We start from the raw sequence: 17,837 nt of genomic DNA, 5'->3' as shown, positions 1-17,837 counted from the left end.
ATAAAAGGGAAACGACCGACCATTATGGTCTGAATGAAAGACAAGTTCGAGACAGGGTCAAGCAGAAAGACAAACTTGCCATCCGTTCTAAATCATCAAAACACCTCGCTGGGAGAGGCCGCTCAGTTGCTGACATCGAGCACGACAATGGCCTCATGCAGTGGTTTGAAAATCAATGGCAAAATGGGAATGGTGTAACCGGTTAGCAGTTACAACGTCAAGTGGTACAGCCAGTACTCATTTTCAAAGGAAAGCATGACCAGTTGTGTTTATCTAAGTCGAGTGTGCAAGTTCAAGTACATCTTAAAGGTTACATTGATGAACCAGGTAAATAGTCATTTCAAGAAAACGCTAAATTTATTTCATCTCGTGTTTTGCGGGCAATGACTGCGTTCTATTTTATGCTAGCCACACTCCAAGTGTTTTCTCAATGTTTGTCTCGTGGAGTCATGGAGCGACTTGGAACCAACTATGAATATTAATTAGAATAGCTATGTAATTGTATACTTACTTAGATTTTATCGGCAATTCATGACATGATTTTTTTAGGTTGCCTTGACTATATTTGCATGACTTTTCCGCGCCAAGATGATGATAGTTGACGGCTATTAGTTCGGGACTCGTGTTCTGTTCATTTGACAGCCAAAGTGAAGGCCGCACTAGCCGAGAAAAACATAGACATTGCGGTGATTCCAGGAGGATTAACCGCAATTCTGCAACCTCTTGACGTTGGCGTGAATAAGCCAGTGAAGACAGCAATGCACGATTTGTGGGTGAAGGAGGGTAAGGAAGGAGGAGTTCACCCTCCAGTAAAAATTTGATCGGGACTGGGTTGACAAATCCTGGAAAGGTTTGTCGGTGATCATTTTTGGAACCAGGCATCTCCAACAACTTGGATGGAACTCAAGACGACCTTATTTATGATGACCTGGAGACTGATGACGAAGACATTGTTTCGAATGCTATTGGCAATGAAATTGCATTGGCAATGAAATTGCTGATATATTTGACAGTGACAATGATGACAATGATGACGAATGAACATATGCCGTAATGATGTCCCGCAGATCGAGAACCTGTTTCTCACCGTGTTTTAGTCGCTAGATGCATACATTCCATGGTCTTAATGACTAAACACACAAACCAAACGGCCCTTTTCAGGGCCTCCACATCCTCCAAAAAGAGATATGTCATATATCATATTATTATTCTGTGTTTTTTATGTTTGTAATCATGTATTGCTTGTGTGGAATATTCTGTGAAGTTGCATGTTGCATAAGTTGCATAAACACCAAAAAATCATGATAAAACACCTGAGCATCCATATTTCTTATTTACCATATGCCCGTATTACAAACTGCACCCTGACTTCAAGGTTTGAAACTAATTATTGAAGTTGCAATATTGTAATAAAAAACATGGTTAGTAATAGGATTTTATTTATCAAAGGTAAAAACACAGTTACATAAACAAAATTCCCTATAAAAAGTTAATTTTGTGACGATAAATTTAATTTTCTAATTTAAGTGAATATTTTTGGTAAAAAAAATGCTATTTACAGCAGAACTATATCAATCAATCAATTATATAATTTCATCGGTTAATTTTGGAACAAGAAATTTTCCATTAAGCTATTTTTTTTAAATATCTGATACCCAAATTACTGTCAGACACAGAGTAATTCTATTTGTGTATGTGTAATCTACCCAGCAATGGGAGTCAGGAATTCACAATATCAAAAAAATATCTTGTAAGATTATAACTTTTTTTCACCTAGTAATCCAGCAAAGATATTGAGAGTTGATTCTTGCCATAGCTCTATAGACTACCGGTATATCATTAACAATGACTTATTTTTTTAATCATGCTTTTAATTTCAATATCATTATCAACCTTGTTTACATGTAGATAGCTCATTCATTGTCCTTTTTTCATGTTACTCTATGCTATGAACTGTCTACTAGTAGTGAATTTTAGTAAGAAATTTAACAGTTGAAAAAAAGGGGTGAGCTGGAGTATTTGGGAAAACAAATTTTGATGGGTAAAAGGAAAAAGGATAAATTTTCATTATTGGAAAGATTTACGAAAAAAGTTAATAACAAATTTGTCAGCAAGCATATGTAAATATAATATTTGCAGCAAAACAAATTCACTCCATCCACCCCAAATTTCAAATGAGAATCCATAATCTCTGTGGTAATGTTATGTGCAGGTGAAGACATGGTGGCAGCAGAAAGAGCTGCAGCTTTATGCAGTGCATGTGACCTATCAGCCAAGTCGTTGTTTGTATTGCCGCACAGTGATCATTTATTTGGCTATACCATTAGGTAAGTTGATTGCTGTTTTCAGAGTTCACTAAAAGTTACACACAATAGGGGAAGTCGTGGCAAAAAAACTCTCTTAAATGGAACAGAGGAAATAATTGTTGTACCATGCTTAAATAATAATAATAACAATGATAACTTTATTACACAACCAAAAGATCACCTTATGAAACTGTGAGTCATGGACAAAATAACATACTGTAGAATACTTTATTTTCGCTTGGAATTTATTTTCGCCATTTTCGCTGAAGGGATGATTCTGTGAAAATAAAATTCAGCAAATATACTTTTTTTTTATATTTCACATTAAACTCATCAAAAATTAGTGAAAATAAATTCCATACACAACGCCCAAAAAGCCTTTTCGGTGAAAATTAATTCCAGCGAAAATAAAGTATTTTACAGTATTCTTGTAGCAGTGAACATTTCACTTCAAGACTTATATTGAGATTATACTTTCAAATAAGCTGTCAGATGGAATAACAAGGTCAATATTGCATTAAGGGCATTCATCCTATTAATCTCTGTAATCTCTGGGATTTCATAGATATGATTTTCAGACTGAAAGCCACCTTTCCTTTAATACCCCTGCAGCAGTGGTTTAGACACGCATTTATGTACGATTATCATTGTTTATTATCCCAAAATACAGGGTGGTAGCATCTTTGTTGATTTTAGTTTACAGACGCCCTTCCTACAACACTAGATTATAGCTACAAAATGTACGTTCTCACACGTCTAGAAAACGCCTGTGTTAACACTGTTTTTTTGTGTGCAAATATTAGATAATCTGCTGAATTGTCTTCTTGCGTTCTCACTTAGTAAAAACACCTGTGTTTGCGAATTGAATGCTAGCCTTCCACCTAATATTTTTTGTAGTTCATCCCAAAATGGCATAGTTTTCTAATCTCTACCGCTTCTGTTGATGTGCTCAGTCACTTCTCTGTACTTTATACGTAAAGTTCTGATCTTCTGTTGACATTGTAATGACGTCCTGTCCAACCCCTTTTCAGCCGCTTTTTCTGCAATCACAGCGTATACTCTAGCATTCCTAGACGTTCCGTCCATCATTCTTTGAATATTCAATTCTCTCCATGCAGATATCAGTAATCTTGTTTCTTCGTCTGACCATTTCGTCATTCGACCTGTAACATCTGACACCATCTTGTGTAATGACAAGCATAAATAAGTCAGTGATAGAGGGCATTTGGCCGTCGTATTGTGTCCACACGGCATATTGCGCTGTGCAAGAGCTAGTGTGACAACGGCGTTTAGAATCTGGTCCACCCCTTTTACGACGCCACAACGGCGTATTCTGTTCACACACACATTTTAACAACGTTCTCAAATAAAAGGCATTGTGAGAACCGCTTATTTCGTCCAGTGAGAACACCACTAATAGTGGCCACAAAGCTGATGCCTTTAAAGTAAATGACTTCACTGAAAAAACACCATATTCTTTCAAGTATTTTCCTGCTTGGATTTCTTGGAAGCAAAAGAATAAATTGACAAGGCAACTAAGAACAATTTACATCACTTTCATATGTAAAGTAGTCACCATGTTTGAGCGTTATTTGTGGGAAGAAAGCTGAAAATAACTTGCATTATTTATGTTCAGACTTGAGAATGCCTTTTATGAATTGGCACAAGGTTATTACCATATGGAAGCCAGGAAAGTCAAAGCACATAAAGAGTTCCTCAATAAGACCACACATCAGGTAAACTATTAATTAATTACATATTCTGTGTTTCATAATTATTTGACACCTTAATATTAATTGTTATGAATTCACACTGATCAGTCCTTATTGTAGTGAACCTTATTCAATGATCAGTGAAATTTTGTTCTATTTATATTTTTTTTTCTCTTAGCTTCTTTTTGTGAGACATGCTTTCAAGATTGCATTCTTTAATGAACTGAAACAAGACACAAATACAGCCTTGAAGTAAGTGCAATGTATGACATAACTGTAACTTAATTGTAACGAATATCTTTATAAAACATGAGCAATACTTCTACACCTAGAACAATGGGCATGCCAAAATGTAGTACTGTAAAATACTTTATTCTCACTTGGACTTAATTTTCCTTATTTTCGCTGAAGGTATGATACAGTGAATATAAAATAAAATGCAGCGAATATTCTAGTACCTTTTATCCTATATTCTACATTTAAAAATTATCAAAAATCAGTGAAAATAAAAACAAAACAAAATGCCTGTCCATACAAAACCCCCAAAAGTCTTTCCACCAAAAATTATTTCCAGCTAAATTAAAGTATTTTACAGAATAAATTTATTATGTCCATACTAGCCTATTAAAATGTTATTCTATCCGATATTGGTTTGTCTGAACTCTTTCCTAAAATTATTGAGACTATACTACCCGGAATAACCTTCTGACCACCATATTTTTGGGGGATAATTTTTTTTTCAAATTTTGTGGGATAATTTTGAAACAAATGGACATAATTTCTTATTGGCTATATGTCTTGATTAAAATCTTGGAAAAATTAAATAAAAATTTATGTGAGTTTAAAATTTGTGAAGTGTGATGAAAGTTGACTTTGGCACTCAGAGGGTTATCAAGTAATATTATACATCTAGAACTGAAAACAAATTACCATTATATAAAAAACTGTATCTGTATTTGTTACAAAACATATCCACGCTAGTTTCTCTTATTCTGAGTAAACTACATCACCAACCTTGACATGTCATACTATATAACTTTGAATACTTTCCTTTGTTTACATACATTGCACAGAGAAGTGCTTTAGTGTCACAGAATATAGCAAACTTTTACACAACACAAAAGGTTTCTTGTTGCCATTTCAGACTTTCTCATTAAATTATTACTACAAGCAGAACAAAGATGTACAATACTAAGGTTATCATGCTTTCATGATACCTTCATAGTATCTACTAGATTAATAATATGACAGAACCCCACACCCTGCCCGTGGCTTTTGTTGCGTATGGAAGTTATTTTCACGAGTGATGCGGTGTATCCTGCGGCCGTACTTTCATGAGCGAAGCGAGTGAAAGTACAGCAGAATACACCGCATCCATATTTGATTATTTTATATTAAAGAAATAACGTGCAACAAACCGGGATGGAATTTAGGTCGGAGAACCCCATTGCCCATTAATATGTTCCAATATAGTGTTACGCCCTAGCAGCGCGTGTCAGTGTAGAACGCGCTCGGAAAACGAGTGTCACTGTTTGTTTGAAATTAAAATAATCAGACGTCTAATCTGAGTCACTGTCCGAATAAATAACTCGTGGACGTTTAGTTGGGACCACGACAGAATCAAAACTGAACTGGACGACTATGATACACAGTTTATGTTGAAGTTAAAAGTTCCGCCACAGAATTGTGCATTGGCAAACATGCCGTGCAACTGCGGTACTCCACTGACGGGATGACTTTCGTTGACAGCGGTTGTGGCTTAGCTGCACGCTGCAACTTTGTGTGTGATGTTGCTTGCTGGTCGTGGATTGACTGAGTCTTGGTAACTGGTTAAAATGTTGCTCTTTCGGTGTTTGTAATTTTTATTTGGAACTGAGTAACACCGCAACGTCGCCAGCAGAAACCTGGTATCTCGATGTTGATAGTTGCGGCTGCATAGTAATCGCTGATTTCACTGCTGGTGGATCTTCCGAGAGCCCTTCAAGGTTTATAAAACTCAGTTTCCAGGTGGTCAACATACATTAAGTTCTCCTAATCGTAGTATTCTATGTGATGTACACCTGACATGCCAAAAATGTTGCCTGACGATATGAACCGGACAAAAATAGCAGACGAAAATGTGTTCACAAAATAAAAATAGTTCGGTAGCCGATGGAAATACCATGTTCATTTGCATATTGACCGTGAAAATACCGAAAACATTATTGCATGGGTGATATGCAAATTAGTTTTTGTCAAAATAAGTGGCTGGCTAAAGGTACCATTACTGTTGTTCAAATTTCATTTCACTCGGCAAGTTTATTCATGTACCCCAAGAGAAAAATATCGTACTTCTTAATATTGTTTATTTCTGCCATGTTTTGAAAAACGGTACTCCTGAAGGGACTACTTTGCTTGGTCTCAGACCTCATTTGCATATGAGGTGTGGAAATACCAATTTTGATTTCAGGGACGAATCAAAATAAACTGCAGTACATATGTAATAATAAACATTATAGAGTTGAAAAAAACATAATGAATGACTCTGCCATTCATATATTCTGTTTTGTGATGTAATTGTTTCTTGTATTGTTTATTCAGACAGTACAAGGTAGCCTATGCCTATGTAAGTGAACTACGAGCACATGACACTAACATGCTGGAAATCAAGTCAATATCGGGTTTCATCAACTACAAGGTAAATTTTAGACACCATTGTGATTGGTCAGCAATGAATCTTCATTTTATTAGTTCAATATATGCACCATGTCATTATCAGAAATAAAAAGTGCCATGAACACAGAAAAATATTTTATTATAATTATAATATGTAAATCACTAATTTCACAAGAGGACACATTTTCTTTACTTCACAAGGCAAGAAAACACTGGTGTCCTTAAGTCAGGGATTTATAGTGAAAATTTGTTTTTGTAAATGCTTTAAAATCAAGGAATAGCAAACATTTCTAGTTATGTAAATTCAACAGTATTTTGTATGTATAGTGTATGAACTATGAAAAAATATTTACACTATAATGTTATACATTTAAAGTGATAATATCTGTGTGTTTCTGTGCAGTATTTCACTGTGGTTATACTCTACTGGTCTTATTGTAATATGATAAAAGAAATTGATAAAATGCAATTTTCCTAAGGAGTAATGCCAATTCAATACAGCCAGGAAAAAACTATAAAATTGTGAATGAAAAATAATAAGAGAATGATAGTTTCCTTCCTGTCACATGTCGTCTGCATATAATACTATTACAGAAGATTCTGATGCACTTAACCCTGGTCTAACCAGTATTTTACCAGTACATTAGTCATATTTTCAGATTTGTTCTTCCATTGAAAAAATAATAAACGATTTTGCTTTTGTCTTGTTTGTTACAGATTTGTAAATTGTCATTTCACCACAATGCTCCATTGGATGCCATATCTCAGTTTCGAAAACATGTGGACTTCTATAAAAATAAAACTGGATGTTCTGAATTAGCATTTGAACATTCCGCCTGGATGTGCAAACAGTAAGTCACAAGTATTTACACTGCAACTGTAATACTGCCCTCAAGTGCATGTTCTTAAAATTATTTTGTTTGTTTTCAGACATTGCCTTTGAGTGTTTTATTGGCATATTATATATAAACAAGAATTTTTTTATCTCGTCTTTTTATTCAAATGATGGATGCTATGATATACAAAATAATCTGGAAGTTGATGCATGTGAAAATAATTTTAGCTTTGCATTTAATAATTTAATTTTCAATGACATAAATTATACAAATTCTCTGTGTAGCGCCCTCTATTCGTCAATAGGAGCATGGTGATTGTTACATTGGACAATTTGATCAATATTTTCTGATTTCAACTCCCACTTGAGGTCTTGAGGTTGCTATCACCCATACCCTACCCAAAGCCAGTAGGCAAGATTTATTCATGACAAAAAGTGTTGGTGATTTTTGCAAAATTTTGCCTTGCTTGGTTTACAGTATTTGCCCAGTTGATGCCAGGATAGCACATTTAATTTGATAAAGTACCCTAAGTTTATTCATTTTGCAGATTTCAGATTTTTGGTGATTTATTTGATGAGGCCATTAGAGCTGGTTTAAATGCAATACAGACTCAGCATCCTGGTTTTTATTATCAGCAAGCAGCTTACCATGCTGTCAACAGAAAACACCTATGTAGAGGACTCTGTCATGTAAGTTTCTTGTTATTTCCAGGAACGTTTGAAGATTTTGGGCTAATTTGGCAAAACTAATTTACCAAGCATTGCAGTTGTCATGCCAACACATGCCTATATGAAAATGACTACTATATTTGCTCTATTAGAAGTGCACAAAAAAACAAAAATTGCATTTATTGTATGCTAGATCGTTGAATGTGTTTTATACACTACGTAAAGCACATTTGCTTCTACCGGTAACAGAGCATACCAATAGGGGACATTATATATCATTTACTCCAACATTTAGAATGTAGGATAGTGTACTCAACTTACAAAATCATGCTTTTTTAGCGGGGAGGGGGGGGGGTGCGGATGCTTAGTCGAACACCCCACTAAAAAATTGGTTAAAAGACAATTTTCGTTCACCATGTGTCAGATTAGAGGAAATAGTACATCTTTTTTGGTAGAATTAAAATTGCGAAATGAGCTGCATTGCCATTGATTTGCACAACATTTTTACAATGTCAAAACAGAAATGAACACAAAAAATATGCATGTTTTATTACAATATTATTCACATACCAGAATTTACAGTGTAAAATTATTAGAGAATAAGGGAAAACATTTAAGAGATTCATCATTAGCTTTGTTGTTTAAATTTGATTATCGGTACCAATATTCGGAAAAATCAAACAATGCTCAAAGACCAGGTTTTATGACTAGACATTCAAATTTGGAGCATTTAGGAAGGAGTTGGCATTTAGCAGAACATAAACCTGAAAATAGAAATGCCCCAAGAGTGGGGGAGGGGAGCACTTAGCATGGTTAACCGTTTGACGAGTATGGTAAATCTTCAAATTGTTCTAACACTTCATGTTTTCCGTTTGGACATTTTGGACAATGTTATGTGCTGTGTTTTACGTCTATTTCACAATGCTATGTGCTGCTGTGTTTGACACATGATCTACTTGACACACCCTGTGTTTCATTTCACAGTCAGCAACAGTTATGCCTGACCCGAATCCATTAGAAGATGCTGACAAGCTAGAGTATTATGGTCAGCGTCCATGGCGACAAGGTCACCAAAGCATTGACCCTCCTGACCCTGCTAAGGAGAAAGATGGAATTCAAGCTTTACAGTATAAAGAGTTACAAGTTGATCATTCGGTAAGATTCACTCTCATTTATTGCTTTTATATCTACTAACATATGATTCAATGTTTTGTATTCATTGCCACTAGAGGGCAGTATTCAATAGATGATTGAGACTTGCAGTAGGCTGGGTAATTTACCAGTAAATTACCTTTTCAGCCATATTATAAATAAATACCCTTTGTACACAATTATGTGTATTATAGCCCCTGTATACCAAGATTACATTTTGATGAGGATGCATCCTGTTTTATTAGCAAAGAGACAATTTTTTTCAGCAACAATTTCTACATTTGTCTAAAATGAGGAGGGAAGAGGTATAGGTTATTTTTTTACATTTTAACCAAACGTTATAAAAAAAAAAAACATTTCGATAAAAATATAGCGCTTTAACTTTAAATAGGCTTTACAAAATGGTGAAAAAGATTGATCTTCACCATGGCCCATTCTCTCACTGCTTCTGTTGTACACAGTTACTTAACTCTTGAATCATTGTTTGTTTGTTTGTTTGTTTGTTACAGTGGATCATCATTCCTCTCCTCAGTAGTGCTGTTGCCCAATTCAAAAAATACAAGTCAGCAAGAATGAAGAGATATCTAAGTAAGTACATCAGTTTCAGTAGCAATCTTGTACTAAAACATTGATAAATTTATGGAATACCAACCCAGAATATTCAACTGACAGGGCTTGACTAATCAAAGAAGTTGAAAATTCATTGCTACCACATCAACTTCCAACAATATGGCACCGAAGTCATTCAAGCTGAAGGAGATGCTTTCTTATTCCATCCACATTGACTGCTTTAAAATATGCCTGTAGTTAAATTTATGTAAAAATTGTCTCTGATCACCAGAGATGTACTTGGCAAATGATGGTGAATGTAATTTCTAAAATAATTTATCAAACATGTCAAGTTTTGCATGTTTTTATTTCCTGTTTCATTGCCATTTGAACTTGTCCTGGATCGTTTCTCAGAGCTTAACAGACCAACATTGTATTATGATCATACATATTGGGTTATAGGTGCACCTCTTATTTTCTTTAAGATGTGAACCAAAATGGCCGACTGGTGGCCATTATGTTTTTATACATAGCCATGATGATTCCTCACTAATAACAGATTCTGTCGTAAATTCACCCATCAGAAAAATCTTGGGGAACTTATATTTTCATTGAAAAATCCACCTATGCCGACTTTCAATGCAGGCGATTGGACCACCCAAAACGAAAGAAACTATTGCAGAAGCTAATCTAAAATTTTATACATTTTTCTTTGCTGGATTAAAACAGATCGCCTAAAATTTCATTACGATGTCACCCAGTGCATCTTTCTTCAAAAAATCACACTAACGAACCTTGTGCTCCAAATACAATTTTTTTTTTCATTTTATTAGTAACGACAGTATACATGTGTATTCTAAACACAACTGCATTGCTTAGTAGCAAATGATCGCGGTAGCGCAATCTGGTCATGCTGCGTTTCACAATTGTTGACTATTACCTATAATAACAGGCAAAAAATAAACTTTCATCGTAAGCGAATGATTCCAGTCTCATTTTTTTATACGCTCGATGCTGTAGAAATGACTATCTGCCATGTTTTGACCTGAGACGGTGTTCTTTGACCTGACAGGTCAAATTGCTAATTTACCAATCAAAATGATGAATGATGCCAACATGTTCAAATTACCATAGCTTGTTTAAATATGTTAATGTTATTGAACGCAGCATGGAAGAGATTTGCAGATGTTGTTGTACGATCTTTTGGCTTGGATTTTGATGGGAAAGCATCATGATTTGTTTTTAAATAAAAAAATTACATGTAGTTGTTTGCAAAAGATAAACTGAGCATTTGAAGAATGAATTAACATTGTTTACAGTGATAACAGCTCATTTTCGAAATGAAGCTTAACCCATTCATGCTAGTCACAATAAACACCATATTCTTGAATAGGCATCAATAACTATGGTGAAACTTTTAGGCATCAGGAAAGATTACAAAAACACCTTCAAAAAGGGTCCCATTTTATTTTTTTTTAAATCCAAACTGCAGTTTAACGGCACAGAGCGAATTTACGGCAGAATCCGGTATATTCAGTTAAAAGTTTGCATACAAGTACTACATTCTTAGGTAATACTGTAGGTTGTGTTATTTTGTGTTTAGAATTTACAGCCATTTTGTCTAAAAACCTGAAATACATATTGAGTTACAGGTGCACATCATATACCCTAATTCATGTCACTACCGATTTGTCACTAATATTGATACCATAGATTGTGTTATATCATGTGACTTGATCAAATTTTGATTGACAGTCATTTTGTCTAAAATCCAAAAAACTGTTTTCTGAGATGGCTTGCATGATTTCGTTCAAACAAACAATAATTCTACATACTATATTTTGGTTGCACATTGCATTTTAGTGATTCAATCAAATATGCTCAGCCCATTACAGTTCATAGCCAGCAATGACTGATTGCATCACAGCACTATTTAGTCAATTGTACACCCACACTACTGGATTGCTGCTAGTAGTGAATTTGGCAGTATATAGAGAACAAAGGCCTGAGCATTGTCAATGCTTGTTTTAAAAACAAATTGCTTGATAATTATTTTCTTTATTTTTTATGCATTTAAATGTTAGAGTGTGAATTAATGGATTAAAATTTTGAATTATTAGCATACATTTAATAATTTTTTTGAGAATTTGGTGCAAGAATTATTATTCATTTTAAATGAACAAATCCCTGCATCTCAAATAAAAAAAGAAAGAAAGATTCTTCATAGTATCAGTTTGAGGGCGTTATACATGTTTCATCTTTGTTTTGTTAACCTCTGTGCACTATACATTGTATTATACTTTGTTTACAGTGGTTCAAATGGGAGAAGAGTATTATCATGCCAAGGATTATAACAAAGCATTAACGTAAGTCAGTATTGGTACAAAAACTACCACGGTAACAGCTGCCTTATATATTGAGCATTATCCTTAAATTCCTTATCCAAATATTATTTTGATAATAATTATATTGATGTTGTTGGAATAGATTTTCCTACTGGCAGTAGCTTTATAGCATTCACAATATTTTCACAATAGATTATGCTCTACTGAAGACAGTGACGTCGGTATATTGGATAAGATTGTATTATCATGGCTGCATGCAGAATAAAGTAAATAAATAAATAACAATGTGACAGATGAATTTGTTTTTGATTGCAGATTATTGGATAGAGTAACATGGGATTATCGTGTTGAAAGATGGTGTGCATTACTCACATCTATACTAAATATGTCCTTAAGGTAATGTTTGCTACATGTGTGTGTGTTTTTCATTCGTATGACTTTATTATTATAAGAGGTAACATTCCCCATCATGATTAGAATTGGGTTCAACATGTTGGGTCATGTAAGCCTGAATGTGATGGCCCTCTATTTTGAAAACATCTTTTTGCACAGGATGGCATGTAATACTAGAATAAGCTAGCTTTAGATTTGTGAGTAGAATTTTAGCAGAATCCAGCTTGTTTTTAAAATGGTAGACTTGTGCATTTGGAGTCCAACATTGCCAGTACTAGTGTAGTTGAATCATTTTGGGAGGATTTTCAACATCTGTGATGTTGTTCACTGTTTGATTTAAAAAATTAAGCAAATATTACTTTGTCTATGCGTGAAATAGTCCTGCTTTTTAAGTTTGTACATTGTAGTTTGATATTGTTGTCTAAAGGGAGTTTAATTGTAGTATGAAATCATTACATTGTCCTCTATGTGGAGTTTAATTCTAGTATTAGACCTGTAAATTGTTGTGTCAGTGGGGAGTTTAAATATAATTTGAAACCTGTACATTGTTGTATATGGGAGTTTATTAATTGTAGTATGAGACTGTACATTGTTGTCTATGGGGAGTTTAATTGTAGTACATGCATGAGACTGTACATTGTCACCTATGGGGAGTTTAAATGTAGTATGAGACCTGTACATTGTTGTCTATGGGGAGTTTAATTGTAGTATTAGACCTGTACATTGTCATTTATGGGGAGTTTAATTGTAGTATTAGACCTGTACATTGTCATCTATGGGGAGTTTAAATGTAGTATGAGACCTGTACATTGTTGTCTATGGGGAGTTTAATTGTATTATGAGACTGTGCATTGTCACCTATGGGGAGTTTAATTGTAGTATGAAACCTGTACATTGTTGTATATGGGAGTTTATTAATTGTAGTATGAGACTGTACATTGTTGTCTATGGGGAATTTAATTGTAGTATGAAACCTGTACATTGTTGTATATGGGAGTTTATTAATTATAGTATGAAACTGTACATTGTCACCTATGGGGAGTTTAATTGTAGTATGAAACTTGTACATTTTTTGTCTATGGGGGAGAGGGGTTAATTGTAGTATTGTTGGTTATGGGGAGTTTATTTATAATATAGGACCTGTACATAGTTGTCTATATGGATTGTAATTGCAGTATGAACCCTGTACATTGAAGTCTACTGGGAGTTGCAATTTGAGACCAGTGTTGTCTATGGGAATTTAATTGTACAGTAGTATGAGACCTGTACATTGTTGCTTACTGTAAAATACTTTATTTTCACCTTGAATTTATTTTCGCCGAAGGAGTGATTCAGTAAAAATAAAATCCAGCGAATTTACCCCTTTTCCTAGATTTTACATTCAACTCACCAAAAATCAGTAAAAAATAAATTCCATACAAAATACCCAAAATGTCTTTTCAGGGAAAATTAATTCCAGTGAAAATAAATTATTTCACAGTATATTGGTGGCCATTTTGGTTCCAAAATTGCTAAATTCAGATACCCAAACGTGTCAGGAACAGGTACTCAGAATGTGATTTCATTCAAACTTTGTATCCTGATCATGCATATTGAGTAACAGGTGCACATCATATTTTTTTCAAGTTTTGAAAAGAAATGGCTAACTGGTGGCCATTTTGTTTTTATTCATGTTCATGCTGTTACCTCACTGATATATTGCCTGATTCAGTTGTAAGTTTGCACATGAGTACTATACTCATACTATTGGTTGTGTTATTTTGTGATTTGTGCAAATATTGAACAATTTGCTCCAAAATTCTAAAATCACTTTACTTAGATTCAATGAGACCTACATGTCCAAGACAAGCCCTTTAAATTTGCAGTACATCAGATCTCATCTATCAGACATGCTTAAAGTTAATGCCATAATTCATATGCTCATTAATTTGTATGGCTTACAGGAGGCCATTTTTGTCTAATCATATCCACTACCGTTTTTCAAACTTCAAACTGGACCAATATTATTTAAACTTCAAGTTGTACCACAGGGAGCCCAGGAACTATAATCAACTGTAATACACAGTCTCTATGAGCGGGGGGGGGGGGGGGGGGGGGGGGGGGGGGGGGGGGGGGGGTATCGGCTGGTTTCTAGTGTAAGAAATAGACGAGGGATGAAGGCTCCAGCCAGCTCACATTTTTTAAACTCGAAAAAACAGACGAAAAGAATGAAAAATAAAATATAAAAAAAATACCAGGTTGAAGAATATTAGTTGCTTTTTCAAATTTCGCCAAAGCCCTGCCTACATTTTACCGATATCTGCAGAATAAATCAAGAAAACTACACAAATTGACTTCATTTAGGAATTCCTAACGGTTTGCCCGAACGCACGGCACAGTTGGAGGCGTGGCCTGTTCAGCATTTGTCAACAGCCAATCACAAGACTGGTTACGAACCACATCGAGGTCACGACTCGGTTAGTCTTGCTCAACTGGTTCGTAACCAATCTTGTGATTGGTTGTTGACAAATGCTGAACAGGCCACGCCTCCAAAGGTGTCGTGCGTTCGGACTAACCGTTAGGAATTCCTAAATGGAGTCAATTTGTGTAGTTTTCTTGATTTATTCTGCAGATATCGGTAAAATGTAGGTAAGGCTTTGGCGAAATTCGAAGGAGCAACTAATGTTCTTCAACCTGGTATTTTTTTTAGATTTTATTTTTTATTTTTTTCGTCTGTTTTTTCGAGTTTAAAAAATGTGAGCTGGCTGGAGCCTTCATCCCTTGTCTATTTCTTACACTAGATACCAGCCGATACCCCCCCCCCCCCCCGCGCTCATAGAGACTGCGTATTACAGTTGATTATAGTTCCTGGGCTCCCTGTGGTTGTACAACTTCTATTTTTGGCCCTGCATCATCAGTCGTGGTGATTTTAATATTGTGTAGTGTTTGTGTATATATTCAATATATGTACCTTAATTTAATTTAATTTCACTATTTTTATGTTTGAACCTTTTCTCTGTGTTTTAAGTTCATGAATTTGGCAGAGAACGATTGAGTTCTATTGTTATCTAACATTCCCATGTATTCAATTAAGTGGATTTCACTTATCATCCAAAATAGCAAACTTAATTGAAACAAAGTGAATAATTAATGCTTTACAGTATGCAGAGTGACAAATATCACACACACTCAGTAGAACTAGACACTAGACAAGGCGTTCTTTATTCATCATACCATCTGTAATATGGTCAAACACGGTAGCCTAATGATGGCAATGATGTTGCAGAGAGAATATAAAATATTCATGATTAAGTTTGGATGACACTCTGCATTCTCAAATTACAACATACATGTCAGTAAAATTGTCAGGATCGAACTGTACTGTTTAGTTTGCTAGTTAGTTACAATGTCTAATTATACCTACTGTTCACTAGCAGTGAAGTCAATATAGTCAACACAACAACTCTTTGGCTGTCTGTGACAGTGTTTGCACTGTGCAACTCCTAATCAACTCCCAATCTCCAGGAAGTATTAATAAACTGATCGAACTACATGTAGGTATCAACTCACGAAAGCTAACTTTAATAGTTTGCATATATCAGCAATTTAAATGATTGTAATAAACCCACTAAACTTAAAAGACTGCAGGCATATTCTACCTTGTGATGACACCCTACATTATTAGTTGTACTCGCATATGCTGCTATGGCTTACATATGCTATGGGTGGTTACAGTCCTTGTCTCATTTGTATAACAATATATGGTGGTTTACCAGTGGTTGTTACTTTCTCAGTTATTGGTTGATCTAGTTCATGTGACATTACCCAATAATGTGCAATGTATACTGCGTGTCTGTTTTCTAAAACGCAAAATATTGTTGTTTTTCAGATGTGCCTATCTTGTTGCTAGTGTTCGTCACTATGTTACGATATCTCTGGAACTGATTGGTAGATGTATCCTTTATGTCATTATGTGCTTTAACGATTGACTTCTCTGAACGCAACATGTAGTATAACTTAGTTCAAAAGTTCTGAACATAAATAACAGATAGCTGAGATCTCGGCTGTAATTTCAGCAAAATGAAGAACTCAATTTATGTTTGATCTTTAACACAATTAATTCAGTTGCTCATATCTCAAGCGAAGAAAAAACCCATGTCCAGATGAACTTAATCAGAGTGATATCGGTAAGTCATCATCAGTTATTGCAACAATCTCGGATCAAATTACTGTGTTTGCCATATTTGAAAGCGTACATTAACTAAAAATTGCATGTGTTGCATTACTGGATCATTAAAAATCTATCTTAGATTGACCATGGACTCATCTGTCATTTACATAAGTGCATGCATTATGCTACTAATAGACTAAAAATAGGTACCAGTGCCTATAAATTGACCCAGGTATACCATATATCATATCTGCTCTACTAATAGTGCATAAAATTACTTCAATGGCAGACATGAGGCTACGGCCAAACTAAGTTATAGTTTTCCATGAATGCTATTTTAGGTTTTTGTGCACTTAGAGATGTGCTTGTAATAGAGCAATCCCTCCCAATTAAGGTAGAGATGCAGGTTCGTGGGCACTTGGGAGTGAACATTTTTTTGTTTGCTTTTTATTATCCAAAAAGTCTTGGCTATAGACTGTTGACATTTTGTAGAATTCTGAATAGTGGAACATACTCAAAAAACGATTTTAAAATATAGATAACAGGTGCAAACATTATCTCTTTTGAATGCTTAGCAAGATTTAGCAAGGCTGTACATAAATAATAAAAAAAAAACATGGTGAAAAAAGAAATGACGGGATCTCCATATTATGCACTGTATTTAACTTTTTACAAAACGATAATACATTTAAATTTGAAACTGTAACAGCCATTTTAATTATGAGCATTAGCAAACTTCTTACTGAGTGAATTGTTATGCAAATTAGCAATTATCTCAGCTTCTTTTTAATACACATTTCAGAACTTTAAAAAAAAATAGCTCCTAGACGCTTTGACCTTTTGAAATTTTCACAAATGATTGACAATGTGTTTATCTTCAAAACGCTGTCGGGGCATTGTTTTTAGTTGAATAGTGTTACAGCAATCGTACAGACAACTAGCCTGGGTGTTAATTTATGCATAAACTTGAAGTTGCTGCCCTACAAAATTGACAACTGGTAGACAGTTTTCAAGACGGCACTTTCTTCATAGTAAACAGATGTACCCATAAACCAATTTTGACAGGAAACA

General features: G+C 34.7%; 1 protein-coding gene across 1 annotated transcript in view; it reads left to right on the top strand.

Moving 5' to 3' along the window:
• Positions 1-17,837, top strand: part of LOC100366551 (trafficking protein particle complex subunit 11-like) — a 44,824-nt gene that overhangs the window by 8,489 nt on the left and 18,498 nt on the right. Inside the window, exons 4-15 of the mRNA XM_085491334.1 lie at positions 2,213-2,327; positions 3,943-4,042; positions 4,197-4,270; positions 6,599-6,695; positions 7,391-7,524; positions 8,057-8,198; positions 9,162-9,332; positions 9,839-9,917; positions 12,190-12,244; positions 12,539-12,619; positions 16,485-16,549; positions 16,721-16,782. Of these exons, the coding sequence (XP_085347460.1) occupies positions 2,213-2,327; positions 3,943-4,042; positions 4,197-4,270; positions 6,599-6,695; positions 7,391-7,524; positions 8,057-8,198; positions 9,162-9,332; positions 9,839-9,917; positions 12,190-12,244; positions 12,539-12,619; positions 16,485-16,549; positions 16,721-16,782 (1,175 nt within the window). The remainder of the gene's footprint in view (positions 1-2,212; positions 2,328-3,942; positions 4,043-4,196; positions 4,271-6,598; positions 6,696-7,390; positions 7,525-8,056; positions 8,199-9,161; positions 9,333-9,838; positions 9,918-12,189; positions 12,245-12,538; positions 12,620-16,484; positions 16,550-16,720; positions 16,783-17,837) is intronic.

The sequence above is a fragment of the Saccoglossus kowalevskii genome, chromosome 16, assembly GCF_978046115.1.
Source record: "Saccoglossus kowalevskii chromosome 16, keSacKowa6.1, whole genome shotgun sequence".
In the NCBI taxonomy this organism is placed as follows: domain Eukaryota; kingdom Metazoa; phylum Hemichordata; class Enteropneusta; family Harrimaniidae; genus Saccoglossus; species Saccoglossus kowalevskii.
Note: the sequence above shows the minus strand (reverse complement) of the source record. Positions and strands in the feature narration are given on the sequence as shown.